The sequence below is a fragment of the Dermacentor andersoni genome, chromosome 5, assembly GCF_023375885.2.
Source record: "Dermacentor andersoni chromosome 5, qqDerAnde1_hic_scaffold, whole genome shotgun sequence".
In the NCBI taxonomy this organism is placed as follows: domain Eukaryota; kingdom Metazoa; phylum Arthropoda; class Arachnida; order Ixodida; family Ixodidae; genus Dermacentor; species Dermacentor andersoni.
In genome coordinates, this window is record NC_092818.1 from 199,281,170 (window position 1) to 199,302,120 (window position 20,951).

A 20,951-nucleotide genomic window follows, 5' to 3' on the forward strand; every position below is an offset into this window, starting at 1 on the left:
CTTTGTGTGGATGCTCTAATTGGAACACGAAGAGCGACTTTGTGTATCTTGCGGATCAAGCAATTCAAAGTATTCTCTTCCTGCCTAGAGAGTGAGAGATCCGGTAGTGCGAAGGTGATTTTGCTTAAGACAAAAGCCTTGATTAGCTGAATTAGCTCCTTCTCTCGAAGCCCTCCGTGTTTGTTGGAAATCCTCCCTATCAGGCGGAGCGTATTATATACCGTTGCAAGGTATGCTGATTTGTTCGGTTACATCGGAGGTGTAAACCTGGGGCCCTTATCCTGTCTACTTGGGGTATAGGGTGCCCATCAATCGTGAGTTGGATATTCGGGGGTGAAGTCCTGAAGCGTCCCGTGGGGCGCAGAAGGAGAAGCTGTGATTTGGTGGGGGAGCACCTGGAGATTCAACTCGTGACCTACTTGTTCGACCTGATCAATTGCTGCTTAAAAGATGTCTTGGATGTTCCCGTCAGAACCTTCGGTCATCCACAGCGTAATATCATCCGCGTACAGTGTGAATCGGAGGTCAGGAATCTTCTTGAGAGTGAAAGCTAAAGGTCGCATAGCCAAATTGAAGAGGAGCGGGAAAAGTACTGCCCCTTGGGGCGTGCCAGTACTTCCTAAACTTATTTGGCCAGATTGTTCGCTGCCTAATTGTAGCGTCGCAGTGCACTTCGTGAGGAAGCTGCGTATATAGATATAGATTCGCTCCCCGCAGTTTATACTGCTAAGTTCGCGTAGTATGGCCAAGTGGGACACGTTGTTGAAGGCGCCTTCGAGGTCGAGGCCGAGCAACGCTTGTGTGTCACGTGCGTCGCTCGGTTCGATAATGTCTTCTTTGAGCCTTAGCACGACATCCTGACAAGAAAGAGATTTGCGAAAGCCAGTCATTTCCGAAGGGAACAAGTGATTATGTTCGATATATTTTGAGAGGCGTAGGTGGATTACGTGCTCCAAGATCTTCCCAAGGCATGAAGTGAGAGAAATTGGACGGAAGTTATCAATGTGAATTGGCTTATTCGGCTTTGGAATGAAGATCACTTTGGCTGCTTTCCATTGTTGGGGTATCTCCCCCTCTTCGGGACAGTGGTTGTAATACTCGGTGAGTTTGCGTATGGATTGCTCATCGAGGTTGCGAAGCGTTTTATTGGTCACAGAGTCTTGGCCTGGTGCCGTGGTGGTTCGCACTTGGTTGAGGGCATGTCGAACCTCCGCTTCTGTGATGGGACTGCAAAGCTCCTCATTAGGTTCACCAGCATAGTCGGGCATGGGTATTTGCGTAGGAGGGGGCATATGCTTGGAGGCCAGGTTGCTGAACATGGTCGGCAGGTCGGCTGCATGTTCATGCAGCAGTTTATTCATCCGGTGGTTATTGTGCGTCCTAGACGTGGTGGGGTCGAGCAGGTGCCGGAGCAATTGCCAGGTCTTTTTAGTGCTGAGATTACCATGCGCTCCTTCGCAAACCTGAGTCCATTGCTGAGCCGCCAATTTTATAGCGTATTGTTGGATCTGAGAGTCTAATTTGGCGATTCTGATTCGGAGTTTGTGATTGTAACGTGCTGTTAGGCATTTCCTAAGTAAAGCTTGCTTCGCTTCCCACATGTGTAGTAGCTTGGAATCAATTGTGGCCAAGGGTGTGTTTAGCGGGTGAGTGGTGGTATGGGCCTTGCATGCAAGGCGTTCGCCCATGGCTCAATGTCGGTAATGGTTCCTTCGTTAGTGTTGCAGCGAGATTTTCTGAATTCCGTCCAATTGGTAAGCCTTAGAGGTTTCGTGGCTAGCGGTCTGTGCTTAAAATCTACACGGAGTTCGACGATGTAATGGGCGCTTCCTAAGTTGTTTTGGAGGTTTTGCCACGTCGCCTGAGTGATGTGGTGAGTTAGGGTGAGGTCAGGGGATGGATCCCTACTGACGCTATTTCCTAGCCGGGTAGGAAGAGTAAAGTCATTGTAGATGGTGAAACCTTGATTTTGTATGTGCTTCCATAGAGCTCTTCCCTTAGGAGTGGATGCGGAGTGGCCCCACATTTGATGGGGGGCATTGAAGTCACCCGTTACGACTGGCGGCTGTTTATTGGCGTTAGCTTTGGCCTGAGCGAGCATGTGCCCAAAGCGGTGTTGTCGAGCATTGGGAGCGCTATAGACACTCAACACGCATAGGGTGGGTTGTTTGTGGCTTTGAGGTAGAATTTTTATGAAATCGTGGGGGATTTCACTACTGTTGAATGTGTCCCGTTTAACAGAAAGATGTCGCCTTGCAAGTATGGCAGTGTTGGGCTTGTCTATATGTGAGGGTCTTGAAACGTGTTGTATCCAGGTAGCGTGACTTTCCCGTGTGTTTCCTGCAAGGCTGTAACGTCAGGGAGCTCGTTACGACTCAGTAGAAATAGTGTTAGACATGCGCGCTTGTTGCGGAACCCCCTGCAGTTCCACTGCCAGATGACTAGACTACGGGCTGGCTTCATCATTATTGTCGTTTTGAAGGATGGGAACTTGTGACGTCACGGAGCGTCTTCCCCAGCTGTCGATTAGCTCTTGGAACCGACAAAACTGTGCAGATGCCTCACAAATAAATGCATCAAGCTTGCTCCGTAGCCGATTTTCAAGGGCAACAAGTTTGTTTTCGAGGATGTCCATGCGGCCAGTGAGTATAAATATGGCGTTTTCTACGGTGTTCTCGGTGTCTATTATTTCGGCATTCTTCCTTTTTGCGGGTGGGGGCTGCGTGTGTGATGAAGGCGGCATTGGAGTTGCGGCTTCCGTCGTAGCAGTGGATGCAAGAGTGTCCATTTGTTCTGGCAGAGGGCTTGTGAGTGTGGGCGCAAGCGTTTGTGGCAGTGGTTTGGAAGTAGCAGCAGGAGCGTCAGTGGTTTCGAAGGGGGGGGGGGGGGGGGGGGAGCATTGCTTTGAGCTGCTTGATTTCGTTTTTAAGTATTTCTTTCTGATTTAGCAAGTATTTGATGAGAGAGCTATCAGCATTTTGTGAGGAACTGCTATTGTGGGATACTACTCCTGCCCAGCTCACCTTTGTATGGTTGATGGGTGGTCTCTCCTCGTTGCGTGGAGACAGCGGAGGCCAAGCTTGCTTCAATGATGGGAGCTGCGCCGCTGTTGCAGTCTGGAGGTGCGGGGGGGGGGGGGGGGGGCGGTGTCCATGGTTTGTAACGAAGTTTGCACTCTGAGGAACCAGTCTCGTGTGTTCCGTTGAAGATGGTGCAAGTGGGAGTACAGCTGTGGTCCTGAGGAGGATCTGGCGTGCCGCATTTTGGGCAGAGACATATGGTTACATTGGGGCAGACGTCTTGGCGATGGCCAAGCTGCCGGCACTTAGTACACGCCTCCACTTTTTGTCGATATGGTCGGCAGCGGAGGTCTGTGCTGAGGTAGTCAATGCAGAAGGTGACCTTTGTGCCTTCGAAAGTGACCAGGATGGAGTCTGTAGAGCCCATTCTTCGAGCAGCAAGGATATGGATTGCTGGATTGGACTCTCGAAGGTTAGCCAACACGTTCCCTTCTACCAGGGAGGCCGGCAGCTTGATGATACCCCTACATGAATTTTTGGGGTCTGACACGTGCGTGAAAACTTCGTAGCTCTTGCCCATGATGGTGAGGATGGCGATCTTCAAATAGGGATCAGCCCTGTCCATGCAGGGAGTTCTTATGATGATTGTGTTGTTAATCTCGTTGGCCTGGAGTCGATCTAGCGATGCTGCAGCCGTGGAGAGACCAGTGGACTTGATGACGATGTCGCGGAGAGAGACTGGATGTATGTTGGCGCAGTTGACGCCACCGTGTACACGAAGAATTATTTTGTATTCTGCGGCTGGAAGTGAGGAGGACGAGGCAGAATGTGGCTTACTTGCGGTGGAGTTTCGAGGGAGCTGGGCGAGGTGGGCGAAGGCTTCTTGGTGTCGGAGTAAATAAATTTCTCGCGCCAATCGAGGATCTCTTCCGGAGTCATGTCGACGCTGTCGACGACGCCGTCCTGACTCATGGCTGCTGCAGCTGCTGCCGCCGACGCACGCTGCCGGCGTTGCGAAGCAGGGGCGCGGGGTTTCGGATGTTTCGAATAATCGGCGATGAACTGAAGATGACAAGTCCGATTTCCGCTGAAGAGGTGTCGTTCGACAGCGGGTCACTTACAGCACCAGTGATCCAAAAATCACAAGAGTCGCGGCAAAAATTTGGACATAGCACACGAAAAAAGACGGAGCCGATGCATGATGCAACCACAGCGTTCCACAGCGAAGAAGCCCCCAGTCTGAGAAGATTTAACATAAAAGGCATGCGCTGTCGGTGTTGCGTTTCAGGGCGTTTGTTTGTGGGCTGCCATTCCCAAAATTACGAAGAAAGACTTTGTATAAAGAACAAGACATGCTATGAGCAACTACAGTGATAGAACAACTTCAGTGCTGTATAGAATATGCGTGTTTCGGCCGCGGACGCCGGTGCGTACACCGACACTGGATGTTTGCAACACTGGGCCCTTGGCGCTGACGCGTTAAAAATTTGGAGGACGCTTAAGCTTCGCCTTTAAGAGTGGAACGCGATAGCGTTCAAAGACCCCTTACTGCTTTTTATGCCTCCCGGCAACTGCAGCATATGTAACCGTAACGTTTACCGGGAAACGCTGACTGCGAAGGCTACACACGAAGGCTAACTTTCTGGTAGAAACGTGGCCTCTTGCGTGGGTCGATCTCCTGTTATTGTTTCGCACTTTTAATATTTCAGTCTGAGAACAGCTAACATAAAGGACATGCGCTGTCGGTGTTTTTTTTTTTTTTTTTTTAAGAGCGAAGCTTCACCTCTACCGTCCAAGGAAATTTTCGTGTCGTTGCTTGCGTGGTAAGCAACGAACTCCCCATACGTGGGCCGATACCGAAGATAGTGCAATGCTGGGTCGACCCACGGCGGAGGTGAAGCAGGCGTTAAGCACTCCCCGTACGTGGACCGATCCCGAAGATAGTGCATTGCCGGGCCGACCCACGGCGGAGGTGCAGTTCGCCATTAAGGAGCCCACATACACAGCTTCGCTGGTCATCCTTCTTCACAGAGTGGTAGGGCACCGAGTCCTTTTTTTTTCATTACATTTGTTTTTGGGTTGCCGTTCTCAAAATTCCGAGATATAACTCTGTAAAGAATGAAAGACAAGGTATGAGCAACTTTGGTGGTAGAGAAGTGGTTGGGTATGCATTGCTCGGAATTTGGTTCGAAATTCTTTTGCCGAAGCGTCTTTCAACGCCGACGCGGGACGCCGGATTTTCTGCGACACGGGCTCCTTAACGCTGTCGCTTTAAAATGTAGTCGATTCGCATCCTCGGGTGCAGGCTGCAGCAAGCGAGTGGCAACGACGGGAGCGCACGGACTGGCACAGGTCTTCAGGATGGATGGATGGATGTTATGAGCGTCCCCTTGGGAACGGGGTGGTGGGTTGCGCCACCAAGCTCTTGCTGTTATACTGGTTAATGTCCTACCTAGGTTAAACAATAAAAAAAAACACTATGAACTCCCACAAACAAATTTTCTGATCCCCTATTGCGAACTGTGCTTTTGTACGTCTCCATTTTTTGTCGTTTCCCTACTTTTCTTCCACCAATCCTTTAATCACCTCTTACTGGACCGCGGTGGAACCAGCTCCGGTGGAACCAGCTTCAGGTGGAACCAGCTCCAGCGCCCCTAGCGGCCTCCGCTAGGGGCGCTGGACTTCCCTAGCAGCTTTAGCTGGAAGCGTGCGCCGCATAGGGCAGAGACACTGCCCTACACTGCCAACGCTTGGCGCGCCATAGGCGCCAAAGTCGGAAGTAATGGCGTCTACATGAACATCCGAAGTGAAATTTGAACTGCTTGCCACGGTGACGTTAAAGGGACACTAAAGCGAAACAATAAATCAGTTGAGACTAATAAAGCATTGTTTGAGAACCCTGCAAGCAGTCATTTCAAAATAATAGTTCGATTATTAGATGAGTAAATGAAGGTCGAATATCAGTAATTGAATTTGGCGCCGAAACCCCTACGCCGGTACGTCAGTGTGACGTCAGGGATTCCAAAGTATGTTTTACCATTAGGGCCACGTTGGCTGAGTAAAGGTTCCCGAAACTTGCCATGTTTAATACTTGGTTCCTTTAGAACACAATGTAGTCAATTTGTACCGCTATATATTTAAGTAGGCCCTAGAAGATCCCTTCAAAATCCATGACGTCACAGCGACCAGGTGCGGGAACTTCAAGGAGGCGTCGCCACCCGTCTTTCGTTCTTGCGCTTTTTCTGGCTTACCAAGCGCCTTATCGTGGTAAGAGTGATGTTTTTGGTGTCATAGAAAGGTAATATACTGATACGGAACAAATAATTTTTTTCTCTTTAGTGTCCGTTTAGGTAGGCGGAGCATTGTGGTCATGCTTCGCTTCACCGTAGCCGTCGCAGTGCAAGTCATTCAAGGAGTAGCGGAAGCACCGCGAATGCTGCGCTTGAGCGCCAACAACTGCGCTTCTGCTGAACGCAATGAAGTATTTTTTGCGTCAAAGTATTTCTGAAATAGCCTAATGTAACTTCAAATGCATTTCTCTACTTCGATAAAAAGTGGCTCAGGCCCCTTTAATTCTTCTAGTAAGTACTAAAAACATCCTTCAACATGTCTGAAGATGTCGAGGGATGCGAGAGTCACGCACATGAGACAGTGTTTGGGAAACGATAGAACACAGACTCCGCGTACATTATTTGGCAGCAGACGAAGGCAAGTATGCAAGTCTCGGTCAATGCGTAAAGGACGGCAGGCGATAGCCGAGCAGTGTCCAGCCGACAGCGGCGCCTATTGGCAGAACCAGGAAGGAGACGAATGACAGGAAGTCGCCTACGGAAGGCAAGTGCTTCTCCATGAACGTGTCCTCGAACGGGATCTCGGGGATCACCTGCAGGATAACAAAAAACAGCGAGGCGTGTCAAGACAGTCACCTGCCTCCGCACAGAGGAGGCAGGTGGCACTCGCAATAAATGCTGTGACAGAATCTTTCGCACCATTCATGGTTTAACTATTGCGAGCACAGAAGGCAACGCAAACAGGCAAAATGATACGAACGAGCGCTGGCTTAGTTTATTTTACATAAGTCGATCTAGTTGGTAGCACACATAGTCAAGTGTTCGACGAAAACTCGTCTGCAGTTGACGGGACCAACAACCGAGGACGAGACCGTTGCAACACAGGCTACCAACTGATCTTTGTTCATAGACGCACACGCTTTACTGTGCGCATTCTGCCCTCCTAGCACAGTCAACTCGAATCACGACGGCATAGTTTAAGAAAATGTAAGTATGATTGATAAGTAAGGAGAGATACCGCAAAGAAAAATTCTGCTTCGATTGAAATGCGGTCACACAAAGAAGGACAACAAAATTAAGAAGGGTCGCGAAGCATTTGGGAAATTGAATTATTTCAATTTCCGGCAGTTAGGGGACAACTGCCATGAAATTTGGAACCACGTAAAAAGGCTAGCTTAATATAGTGTAGATAAGCCTGTGCCTCGATCGGCACAAAACGTGATGTTTGAGAGACGAACGGGAGCGTCACTACAAGTTCTCATATACAGCGTGTTTTTTTTTTTTTAGCTGCACCAAATTTCTTAAACATTATCTTGGATTGTAGGGCCCAACTCGCCCAACTTTCTATCCTTTTGCATTACATTTCTTAAACATTGTCTATGGCAGATAGACCAATTGATCCAAATTACTCGATGAGGCGACCATTACTTCTATGAGAAATCAAAATGTTCAATTGAATGATTAATCTAATTATGCTAATTGCCGTTTTTAATTAATTACCTTACGCCACATATTTCAATCCACGAATTATAGCCGCTGAGTTCGCACGGCGTATCCACTTGGAACGCGTTCTCTGGCCAAGGCTGACGACTGGGCGTGTTGGTATAACATATTAGAGGTTGGATTGCGCAACATTTTTACGAGACACACAGAAGAGACACACACCACAGAGCGCTCTGTGGTGTGTGTCTCTTCTGTGTGTCTCGTAAAAATGTTGCGCAATCCAACCTCTAATATGCGTTCTCTGGACCACACCAGTTCCGAGGTATTCATTTTTAATGCCTCCGACGAAATGCATTGGCGTTCCAGTCACATTTCTTCTTAACTGCTGTTCTATGCATTGAAGCACAAAAGTAAGTCGAGCACCAATGCATTCCGACAGACGCTTTGAAAATATCCCGGAATTGGTACTGGCCATAACACTTGGCCATAACAGCCCAACTGAGAGCCCGAAAGAAAATTTTAAACTTCTGACGTCAAATTTACGTGGCGGCCTCTGTGGTGTCAACAAGAAATTCAGAAACAAAGTTTGGTCTGAATTTTTTCTACTATTTACTGATAATTTTGTCACAGAATGAAAAAGCAGTTCTGGGAGAATAGTTCACCATTGTTGACTGCTTTCAAGTGGCTAGCAGAAGAGAATCTAAACTTACGACTGCTCCATTCCCACTACCTCGCATGTCTAAAGGCGCCCACACGTTTGACTTATAGTTTTTTTGCGATCGCGAACCCGCAACATGTAATTGAGCACGCCACATCCGCAATCCGAAAAAACTCCAGAAGTGTGCAGACGGTGCACTAGCGTGCCCTACCTATAATAAAGCGCAGCTCTCACTAGATGAACCTTCTCAAAGCTACGAAGAAAAAAATAAAAAGGGGGTTCCTTGTTATAGAACGCAGACACCTTGCCATCACTTTGGAAACTCGTCTTTGCGTGCACTCTCGCCTGCTATTATTAATACTCCCCTCTGCTTTAACAGGTTAGGATTTTTTCTCAGTCTTTCCAAAGTTTTCGGGAAAGAAAAACTAGCTTGTTTTTTCGTGGAACACCAGGGCTTATAGAACAGGAAGCGAACGTAGAAGAGAAATACAGCTCTGTAGTTCCTTTTTTCTCAGTTGTTTTTTCAAGCTTCCAAAATTTTCCGCACATTTAGATTTTTACCTATACTCAAGTGATCTCATTCGTTGCGGATTCACGTTGCCCAATAACTGTGTGGCCCCTATTCTAACGTTTCTCAGCAACTACAGATAAGCGTCGTTTCCCCAAACCACCCTTGTAGTTATGATTTCCCTTTCTTGATTCTTCTTTCCGTCTTAGCGCGTTTCAGAAGAAAATCGCACGCTTTCCTCAAACTTACGCCTTCGCATTGTGAGGTTTCAACGCTCTAGATTGATTCATCATTATCATCATCGTCATCAGCCTGGCTACGCCCACTGCAGGGCAAAGGCCTCTCCCATACTTCTCCAGCTACCCCGGTCATATGCTAATTGTGGCCATGTTGTCCTTGCCAACTTCTTAATCTCATCCGCCCACCTAACTTTCTGCCGCCCCCTGCTACGCTTCCCTTCCCTTGGAATCCAGTCCGTAACCCTTAATGACCATCGGTTATTTTCCCTCCTCATTACATGCCCTGCCCATACCCATTTCTTTTTCTTGATTTCAACTAAGATGTCATTAACTCGCGTTTGTTCACTCACCCAATCTGCTCCCTTCTTATCCTTTAAAGTTACACCCGTCATTGTAGTTTCCATAGCTCGTTGCGTCGTCCTCAACTTAAGTAGAACCCTTTTCGTAAGCCTCCAGGTTTCTGCCCCATAGGTGAGTACTGAAGAGACACAGCTGTCATACATTTTTCTTTCGAGGGATAATGGCAACCTCCTGTTCATGATCTGAGAATGCCTGCCAAACGCACCCCAGCCCATTCTTATTCTTCTGATTATTTCAGTCTCATGATCCGGATCTGAGGTCACTACCTGCCCTAAGTAGATGTATTCCCTTATTCAGTGCCTCGCTACATATCGTAAACTGCTGTTCTCTTCCGAGACTGCTAAACATTACTTTAGTTCTCTGCAGATTAATTTTTCGACCCACCCTTCGGCTTTGTCTCACCAGCTCAGTGACCATGCAGTGCAATTGGTCCCCTGAGTTACTAAGCAAGGTAGTATCATCAGCGAATCGCAAGTTACTAAGGTATTCTCCATTAACTCTTATCCCCAATTCTTCCCACTCCAGGTCTCTGAATATTTAGTCTGCGCTTATAAAGTATGCGCGTCAGGCCTGGAAGGCACCCACTGGCGATGATAGGGTGGCTAGAAGGGGAGGTGTGAATACCGGCGACGCTTTCCTTCGGGCGCGCGTGACCCCCTTGCGCACCGATGCCACCAGGGGGAACGTGGCGCTGCTGCTCGCGGCGTGGTATTACCGTATTACGGCGTAGTACTTCCGCGCTGGCCTGCGCCCTCCGCTGTCAGTAGGTCTCGTCGCCTGTTTTGGAGTGTTCCTCCCGACATTCCGTCATTCGAGGGCGAGATGCTGTGGACCACCAAAGTTATGTTGAGCACCGCAGCGACGCACGGCTAGTTTATTACATTGCAGGTTATGTGGCGATCGAGAAGGCGTGTTTTGCCCACAGATTGTGAAGACTGCGAAGCACCATAAATGCAATATCCCCAGAGTACAGTGGCTGTACCCAGAGCCACTGTACCCAGAGAGCTTCCACCAGAGGCATCCAAAGAGCGGGACCTTGAGGGCCTTTTATATCCCTCAGAATCGTTCTATAAGCTGGACGATTCCCTTGAAAACAAACTCACTCATTTATTCAGTGTGACACCCGCCGTGGTTAATTGCTCAGTGGCAACACCCGTGTACTTAGATCTAGGTGCACGTTAAAGAACCCCAGGTGGTCAAAATTTCCGGAGCCCTCCACTACGGCGTGCCTCATAATGAGAAAGTGGCTTTGGCACGTAGAACCCCATAATTTTTAATTCAGTGTAACACGCCAGCATGCCAAAGCTGTGGCCGAGATCTTGCAGTCAATTGGTTAGATGTCAAAGATTGGTTGCTTTAGACCATTCTGCTACCCTGACAGCCTCAGTTATACGTTTTTATTGCCTCACAAGGATTCACTTTTTGCTTAAAGGTGTCAATCAGCAGAGCAGTGAGAAGAAACGGAAAACACTGAAACCTAAGCTTGTGTGTTGTACATTTTTTTCCTCACTTGTAAGTAAACGATTTCATGACCAGATCTGTTGCTTCACTGTCTGCAATCATATTAAATTGCTTATATGAGCGTCAAAATGACATGCTACAGGTCTGCAAGAGCAGACAAAAAGTGGTTTGTAAATACGTCCAGATTTTATCAGGTAATGTCTGCAGTTTACAGGTCTTACGTCGGTACGCACAGGGTGATTGACTGCTAATCTCGAGGACGACGGTCGCATTTTCAGGGAGGCGATATGCAAGGCCCCCGTGTGCCGTATGATGTCAGTGCGCGTTAAAGAACCCGAAGTGGTCGAAATTATTTCGAAGCCCCCCACTAGTCCCTAACACCCAAAGCCAACTCACGAAATGCGCACAGACAAAACGCGTTTGAATCTCGATACAGTGCGAACTGGGCCCGTAAAATTTCACAGGAGTAATGATGTGGGCTGACATAACATTGTTTTCATGCTAAAGATTCATTCTTTGACGCTCGCAGAAAGCGCGCGATAACCGAAACGGGCTCACTTTCACTTCGGTGGTAGAGATGCAGCCGACGAGGCTGGCGAGGCGCTCATTTCGGCTGCGTGCTTACCCCGCCTTGGTCAACAGCGCCGCCCCGCGGCATCGGTGCGCTGTAGGGTCACGTTTGCGCCGCCGGTATTCACACCTCCCCTTCTAGCCACCCTAGCGATGAACTCACATCGTCGACGGGCGGTTCGGGCTCCCAGATGCGCTCCTCGCCGATCAAGCCCTGGGCGTGGAGCACCTCCTTGGCGGCCCGCTCGCCCGCCTGGACCGCCCCGTTGATGTAGCCCGACCACTGGCTCGCCGTCTCGGTGCCGGCGAAGTGCAGCCGGCCGATCGGCTCCCGGATTAGGCTGCGCGCGAGAGAGGGGAGCGGCAGTCCGCACAAAGGAGTCCACGTGCGTGCGGCGATCAGATTTTCACGTGATGAATTTTCGCGCTCCAAAATTGGTGCAGCATGTGGTCAGAACGAAAAGTGGGGGCAAAAAACATTTTTTTTTTGTTGCAGATCTCTCGAATTTGATTCGTTTGGTTCTTTCTCAACCAGACACGTATCTCTACTGAATGTTTATCTTCAACATAAGGGCTATGAGGATATACACGGGGACACCCTGCGTGCCGGATCTAAAACGGTTGTCCTAGACGAATTTCGTGCGGACTCACATAACGAACCAGCGCACGCAATTTCGCGTTTATACAGCTCACTGGTCTGACTTGCTCAACGACATTTTTATTATAAAAGAAGTCTGCAGTTTCGCACAGAGTGCGGAGCATTAAGGCAGACGCAAATCGCCACCTGTCGCCCTTCACTTCGTGGTTCAGCTGCGCTGTTGATGTTTAAACGGCGCACCATGTCAAGGTGTATTGTTTAGGTTTTTCCTGCGCTATCGTCTTCTTTAGCACATTACGATTTCTTCAACAAACGCACGGGGGAACGAGAGCTACCTGCATATTTATAAAACAACACCTAGGGTAATTGTCGATAACTTAGATTGTCGATAAAATTAGACAGATAAAATAGGTGTTCCGTCTTCCTCTCTACTACACCTATATACAACGTTTTTAAAAAAGTTTCGAGGCCAGTAGTGAAAGCAAACAACAAAAACTGGCGTCAAGCCTTGTTATATATGGCGCTTTTGGTCCGAATCTCACAAGAGGTAACAACGTTGTCCCTCTGAACCTCAGAGTCTCCATCGCAAAGAGAGGTGCGGGGTTCCCTTACGAGGTCAAACGACAGGTCTTGCCGCATTTGCAGGGACTTGTAAATTTCCGATATTGTCTGTAGCCATGTGCAAGAAAGAGTACAACGGATGACGACTTACTTTCTGAAAGTGGTGAGAAATCCGGGCGCCATCATGCACGTGTAGCAGCCTCCCGCGTACTGCTCGCCTGCCCAGTTATACTCTTCGTAGTGGATGGGCTGCATTCAGGGAGAAGGGCGTGGCTATAAAAAAAACCTTTTACATCCGATTTAGCACATTTCTGATAAGCCAAAAGCCATATATACCGCGCTAACGCTCAAGAGCATCGCACACTTTCCTCCGCAAAGAAAAACGCGCGCCAGAGCATCGTCTACGACTTCCCTCGAATATTGATCATACGAGCTTTTTAGCAGAGCGTATACGTAACCACGTTCTCTCCGCATTTGCGAACGGTGTCGAAAGATGCCGGCGTTTCGGTCATACCCGCTTTGCTTAGTGACCACAGGGATCAAATTCTCTGCGGGATCACATAGCACCCATTACACGCCAATGCCAAGTCGAAGATGCTGATTTATAATGCTTAACTCCTCAAAGTACAGGGATTAATCTCGACCACCTCGGTTTCTTCGACGTGCGTTCCCGCGTCCCTGCGCACTGCCACCCACCGTGATCGGATGCCTATTCTTATATGTGGGCTGCTGCTTTAGTGTGTGGACTAACTGGAACGCGAAGCTGGCTGTTAGAGCAGAAATGGTAACTGTCAGGCGAATGCTATGCTAAAATACTCTAAATGGCTGTCTGTATATAGTCGGCGCCCCTGTTCGTCCAAGTTCGGGTACATACAGATCTTTTCAAAAGGGCGGCATGGACTCACGTGAAGTGCCTCGTCGGTCTTCATGGCAGCAGCGTACGCCTTGATGATCATCTGTTTCCGTTCTTCAGGCGAAAGATTCACCAGGCTCCTCGCCTTACCGGCAGGCAGAAACCTGCGGCAAGCATATATGGTGCGTGCACCACTGACACGTGAGCTGCTCGGTGGTGCCACGGTTGGCGTGTAGCACCCCGTGCAAAAAGGATGCTCGACCACCATGCCTCATCGAAACGAAGGGTGAATTCCCAACTTGTTGTGATTGTCTCGAGTGGATGCCGGTCAGGCGGACGCCCCGCGGTGATCACAGGCCCCATTGTGTGTGTGCGGGAGAGCCCTTTTCACAAACGGTGCGCCTCAAAGAGGGACCCCTTCCACGAACTGTCACAACTTTCCGAGAACCAACGTCGCCTAGAAGAAAGGCCCACCGAAAGTAGAACCTGCTGCAAAGCCACGACGAAGACTTGCAATGTCACGTGCTGAGTGCTAGCTGCGGAGGCGAGCCCGTCTAGGCTCACCGGAGAAAGTGGGACCAGCCGCAAAACTACGTCACCGGAGAAAGCGGGAGCAGCCACCCATCCGCAACGAGACGCAGTGCGGGTCACGTGACGTTGACGTGAGCAAGATCCCGCCTGCAATTTTAGGGGGCCTGTTTAAGGGGCTCCGCAATGTACTTTTCACTTCATTCTCTTCTTCTTACCTTTTACCAACCATTGAATAAACCGCGCAAGTTCCGCACTAGAAATCGTCTCGTCCCTGCCTGATCGCCATGGTCTACCGGATGCCGGCAGCCCGCCGATAACGCCACGCTACCCAATAGTAACGTCGGTCGAGCTTCGATAAACAGGCTTCGCAAGAACTAGGCGGCAGCGGTGAGGTACGCTACCCTGGAGAGCACAACAGTGGGCAAGCAACGCGTTCTCATCAGACACGTTCTGCACAATCAGCCTTTGGTGAACGTGGAACCGCCAGGCTGAATTGCGCACTTGAGAATCTTAATAGAAGCTCCGTCGCTTTGAATACTCCAATGCAATAATAGAGACTTTTAGCGTGTCCGGTATTCCGGAAAGCGCGGGCGGTTTGTCGGTTTAGCGGGGGCGTAAACGTGAGCGGCCAGATTGGTGGCGCCGGCTGGTGGCGCAAAGCTCAACCACACACACTAAGCTAATTACTATATTCTGCTTAGCTGCTGGTGTAAATTTTCGACAGTGGCGTAATCGTGTTCACAATTACGCCGCTGCCAAAAATTTGCATCACTAGCGAAGCAGGATATAGTGGGTTACTGCAGTTTTAGCACTGCGTTTGTCTGGTTGAACTCTACGCTACCAGGCGGCTGCACTGCTCTGGCCGCTCACGTTTACGCCCCCGCAAATCCGGCAATCCGCCCAAACCGTTCCCGTTTACCGGAATAGCGGACAGGCTAAAAGTCTCTAATGCCTCACTACGTAGACTGAAACGGAGTCACACGTGTTCAATAGCAAGTAGGAAACCATAGATTGAAAGAATTCTCAATATACATCACGGTTTAAAAAATTCCTCTTGGCTGGTGCGAGCTTTCGGGTTCACGACCAAAATTCTGACGAAGCAAAGTTCGGGACAATGAGGCCACAGTGGAGACTTTTAGCGTGTCCGCTATTCCGGCAAACCGGGGCGGTTTGGGCGGATTACCGGATGGTCGGGGGCGTAAACGTGAGTGGCCACATTGGTGGCGCCAGCTGGTGGTGCAAAGCTCAACCACCCGAACACAGAGCCAATTACTATATTCTTCTTAGCTGGGGTGTAAGTTTTCGACAGCGGCGTAATTGTGAACCCAATTACGCCGCTGCCGAAAATTTCCACCAGCAGCGAAGCAGAATACAGTGGGTTACTGCAATTTTAGCTCTGTGTTTGTCTGATTGAGCCCTACAACACCAGGCGGCTGCACCGCTCCTGCCGATCTCTGACCATGCGGTAATCCGCCCAAACCGCCCTGGTTTGCCGGAATAGCGGACACGCTAAATGTCTCTAGTGTCAAGCGAAAACGACTTTGCGGTTCCCTTAGAACGTTCTTGCAGCCCTCCTACAGGCTGCTTATCGCCGGGCTTAACGTGTGACCGGTTATAACTAATGCTCCCAAATTGACTTCTGGACACATAATTATATGGTATTTCAAAAATTCCTTACTCAACATAAGAATATGTCTGCTAATATAAAATTTCTCCATCACATTTCTCCCACCACGAATTTTATTTTTTAATGTTGACAGGCCTTAGAGCTCTGAGGCACCATTATCAGTATCTTTGTAATTCTTTAACAATGTCCCTAATTACTGCACATATTTATAGCTTTGCCAGTACATTACCCTTGACATGCCCAACGTGCTCCCTAAATTTTATTGCGCTATCTTGAATGCCCTTTTCGAAAGAATTACCGTCGTCATTTTGAGCGGGCAGAATGTTCGTCTTCGTTTTGCGCGGACGTTTTCCATGGCATGTGGACACACTTCCGCTATACAACTCAACGAAGGCAAGCCTTCGCGACTGCTTCAGACAAATAATGGATTCATTGATGTAATCCATCGACTGACTCAGCCTGGCCAGTTAGTCAGAACCGCCAAATAAAGAGGGTGCAGACGCTCACCCAATGATGGCCGGAAACCGTCCGTCCGGTTTCGTGTCATCGATTGTGTAGACGACGGGGCAGTCTTCAGCCAACGTGAACAGCATGGAGCCGGAGTAACCTAAGGGGAAAGTGAAAAAGTAACAGGCCGCTGCACTCGGTAGTTCTTTCGAACGAATAGCCTTTCGAAGCCGACATACGTTGGGCACACTGATGAAATTTGTTTCTCACTGATTTATTTAGCAGTTTGCGGTTCGAATGAACCTCCTAAATTGATTGGTTAACATGACGAGCTGTGCTATTCATACCCTACGTTGTATCTGTATTAATTATTAGCATAAATGTCGCGCATACATCGCATCCCAGCTGTTCTAAATGTATAGAAAGCAAATGTGATCGGCACAGAGAGCCTGAATATTCCCGTGCGAGCAAGATTGCGAGTGGCTAGCCCGATCACAAAGCACGAAATTCTCGCTGAAAAAGAACGCACGACGAACATTTACAGGGCAAAGGACATTTACAAATGACAAAGGACATCTTCTGGCCGGCAGTGTCACGTGGTAGAGTGATTGCCGTGAGATGTGCCGAAGCATTTGACATGTATCGCTGTATGTTTCTTACTTCTGTGAACTTACACGTCTACTCAAAATGCTTCCTTCACCAGTCGCAAAGCGCGTCGTATTAGCCTGCAGGTCATTGAGGCACCCACGTCGCATAACAGTGGGGTCAGGGGAACTTGTGTTTGCACTCAAGTAGAATGTGTAAACTTAATTTACATAGGTTGAAAATAATATGCAATTGCACGCATCTTGGGTCTCTTTGAATGCCATTTAATTAAAACAATGCAATAAAGTTTCACTTAGCGTCGATCCCAACAAGCACATTGGATCTAACGGGAATTTTTTTCATCTCTTTCTTTCTCTGCTTTCTTTCCAACTCATTTTACCTCATGCCGGTGCAGCTTAGGAAACCAGTAATCCTGATCTGGTTAACCTCCCTGCCTTTCCACTATATCTATTTCGCTATCTTTTCATCAGGAGCGTAAAAAAAAAAATGTCTTGGACTTTCGCAGCAGCAAGTAAATGTATTAGGAAGGAACAGCGCCAACTAAGACGATCGCGAGAGGGAGAATGACACAGGCGCTTGTCCTGTGTCGTTCTCCCTCTCGTGATCGTCTTAGTTGGCGCTGTTCCTTCCCAATTCAAGTAGGCACCATCTAGCCCAAATGAATGTTGTCCTGAACGTAAATTATTGCTAAGCATGATTTCACACTACATTATCGACAAACACGCTTGTTAAGATCATTATATGTCACGGTCATGAACTATATGTTGCAAGACACATGTTACGTCGCATCATGCTAGACGTTGATCGAAGTGTAACATTATTATTTTTCTTTGTAAACTGCGAAATACACAGGTGTTGTATTGCAGGACTAATGCTCCGCAGACAGAGAGATAACTTTGCATTGCCCGGCCACGGCGGCCGCATTTCGATGGGGGCGAATTGCGAAAACACCTGTGTACTTAGATTTAGGTGCACGTTAAAGAACCCCAGGTGGTCGAAATTTCCGGAGTCCTCCACTGCGGCGTGCCTCATAATCAGAAAGTGGTTTTGGCACGTAAAACCCCATAATTTTTTAAAAACTTTTCATTGATGAAACAAGTCTAAACTTTCAGTTGTGGCTGCATCCTCTGAGGTCAAGTTCGCAAAGCTTTTCGTTCGCAAGTGTTCTTTGCCACTGGCCGGTTATCGTCGCGAATGGTATCAGCATTCGGTGACATTTTTTCTTACAAAAACTTCTAGCGTAATATAATTTTGTGCATGCGGGCCCTGGTTCGCAGCCGGAATTCCTGGCAGCCGAAATTTAAATTTTAATATTGATCTATAATGCTATGATCCGATTTCACATCGCAGTATAAATAAATAGATAGATAGATAAATAGATAAATAGATAAATAAATAAATAAATAAATAAATAAATAAATAAATAAATAAATAAATAAATAAATAAATAAATAAATAGATATTAGCAGAGTTGCACTAAATCATACAAGAAAAATAAATGCTAACGAGTGTTTTCAAACGCTGCTCGAACACGTCCTAGTCCCCTCATAACGATTAACGGAACCAGACTTCATTTTTCAGTGGCGTCACCATGCTTCATTTTTCCAGCCTGGTGTCAGCGCGCACAAGCAAACATGAACACTGTTGCGATTGTCAGCACGTCCAAAGTTCCGTGAGGTCAATCCCACCGCTGACTACCACTGTTACGAAGTCGGGGTCCGTGCGGTCAACGAAGTTTTCATTGGTGGTGCCGTGCCAGGTGCCGGGAGAAAGCGTTCCGAGCAACGTTTTAAGAAAATGAAGAAAAAGGAATATATTGAAAAAGGTACATGATTGAGATTACAAAACGGCTCCAACCGTCGGAACCGTCGGAGCACACACACTATGGTAGCGTCTTAGCGTGTCCGAGCGTCCCTCTCAGCCATCCGGATCCGCTTTTTATGCCTGCGTCGTCATTGTTCCTGGTTTCCATCAATCCGGCGTCAGGAGACAGATGGCTTCAGGAGACCAATCCCGGCGGTGAGCTGGTTGCGCCTTTCGGTGCGCCCTGTCGGAAACGCACGCCCCTCCCTGGGCACCGAGAAGGAAAGTAGGAAGAACGCACGCTGACTCCGATCCCCGGCGTGGTCATGCCAATTTGGACTGCTGACAGGCGTGCAATGTCGTAACCGTGCACTGACCTTCACTCCGGCGGGGACAGGCCAATTTGGGCTGCTGACAGGTGTGACGAATGGAGGCGTGACAACTGCATGTTGAAGGTGTAGCATCTTCCCCGATCTGGAGTGCCTCCGGGCACACATGCTGCTGACAGGTGTGACGAATGGAGGCGTGACAACTACATGCCGCACGTGTGGCATCTCCCCCGATCTGGAGGGCCGCCGGGCACAACAACACATCACTCCTCAATGAGCGCGTACACTCGCTGACAAAACGCTGCTGCTGGTGGTGGTGAAACTTTATTAATACATCAATTTGTGCGCGGTTTATTCCTGGGTGGTTCCTTCTGACAGGGCTCCACTGGAAATCGCGGCTCGCCAGGCCTGGTCGAGGATCGCCAGTTGGCTTCCCAGGTCCAGTTCGGAGAGTCTTGCTCCTAAGACCACGTAGTGAGTCTGTGTGCTGTGACTCGTGGCGAGATTTCGTCGCCCGGACGGTCGGTGCATTCGTGTGTTATGTGTGTGAGTGTCCCTATGCGGTTGCTGCACCAGGGACATGTCCAGGACGTATATCTGTCTGGGGAGATGGCGTGTAGGCGGTACAAGTGTGGGCATGTGTTTGCAGGCGGCGCCAGTTCCTAGCCTGGTGTTTATTGAGAGCTTTGAGTGTGTGAGCAAGCGTAACAGCAGCAGCGAGCGAAGTGGCCTTCGTGTGGTCTATTGCTTCAACTCAGTGTGCACAAAGGTATGATCCGTCTGCAGATCCCTTGCAAGATACGGCGCGCGCGAAGTACGCACTTGTTGGCGGAGTCGATGTCCCCCCTCCCCGTCGCTCCCGCGCTGCCCACCCGCTTTCCTCCATATATGGCGCGCGAGATTGAGCCGAGATCGTCGGCTTCCCTCGCGCGCTTTCACACATACAGGATATGACGTGCGGTGACCATGTTATCGCCCTTGGACTTTATACAGAACACCACGGCGACAACAAAAAATTATGCGTGGCTCTGCTATCGCAAACACCCGAGACCAGCGGAGCTGAAGGGAGTTAAGGCTTCAGAAAAATCCATGCCGTCTTCCTACGTGGGGGGTTTCGGTTGGGACAGCGCGCCATTTCAGGTGCCCGCCGCTGCATAAGCGATTTGTTGACACGCCATATGCTTCGGTGTCGTGTGCCAGACACTGCACCAACGCGACCGTCAGCGGCGGCAATCGCCAGCTTTGATTCATGCTATACTCGCAGACAACTTTCTGCGGCAACGAAGGGAAAGCTACGGAGGCAAAGCGCGCACAATATCGCTTCTGAAAAGAGCCCCGTGTTTTCATCCACGTTAGTTTAAGCTGGGGAAGGGAAAACATAAACACCTTATTAGCAACAGTTAAATAAAATTAAACCCACTACTGCACGTATAAGTTTACTTATTTTGCGGCTTTTCCCTTCCGCGTCTAGGCAAACGCGAAACCGTCGCGCGTGAAGCTGTCTCGATTCGGCGTCTGTTCCGAGCAACCAAAAGCACTGTCAAACCCTGAAAGACTACTTGGAGCCGTAACACATGTGCAGCAGCCATCCGCCCATAACTTTCACTTCATTGCGACAGAAAGTTGTCCGCGAGTACAGCTCTGACGCCGTGTACCTGGTAGCTTCTTGAAATCCGCCGAAGCGAGCGCGCGGGTTTTTATTGGAGAGCAATGACGTCACGTCACCTGTGTCAGGAGACTGGTGCCACCACCGGATAAACGTCTAAACAATAGAGAGGCAGTCGCATGGCGGCGCCTGCAAGCTGGGAACTTCGTAAACCCGGTCTGGCCATACCATGTTATGCATGATAGAGAAAACGATGAGTGCTAACACTGTGGGGCGAGAGGGACGCTCGATCACATAATCTGGGAATGCGCTAGCTCACCAGGGGCTAAAGCAAACATAAATTGTAGAGAGGCCTGGGAAGCCCTGCAGCGGAGCGAGGACCCTACTGCACAGCAACACGCCATCCGCCTGGCGGAAGAAGCCGCGAAGAGTCAAAACCTC

The 20,951-nt window shown here is 49.0% G+C and overlaps 1 protein-coding gene across 1 annotated transcript in view; it reads right to left on the reverse strand.

The window, feature by feature from the left end:
* Nucleotides 1-6,563: 6,563 nt before the first annotated feature.
* LOC126532345 (amine oxidase [flavin-containing]-like) overlaps nt 6,564-20,951 on the reverse strand; it is a 148,381-nt gene continuing 133,993 nt past the window's right edge. Inside the window, exons 10-14 of the mRNA XM_050180052.3 lie at nt 16,227-16,326; nt 13,614-13,725; nt 12,860-12,957; nt 11,713-11,890; nt 6,564-6,903 (exon numbers count right to left, since the gene is read on the reverse strand). Coding sequence (XP_050036009.1) covers nt 6,748-6,903; nt 11,713-11,890; nt 12,860-12,957; nt 13,614-13,725; nt 16,227-16,326 — 644 coding nt within the window. The 3' untranslated portion in view covers nt 6,564-6,747. The remainder of the gene's footprint in view (nt 6,904-11,712; nt 11,891-12,859; nt 12,958-13,613; nt 13,726-16,226; nt 16,327-20,951) is intronic.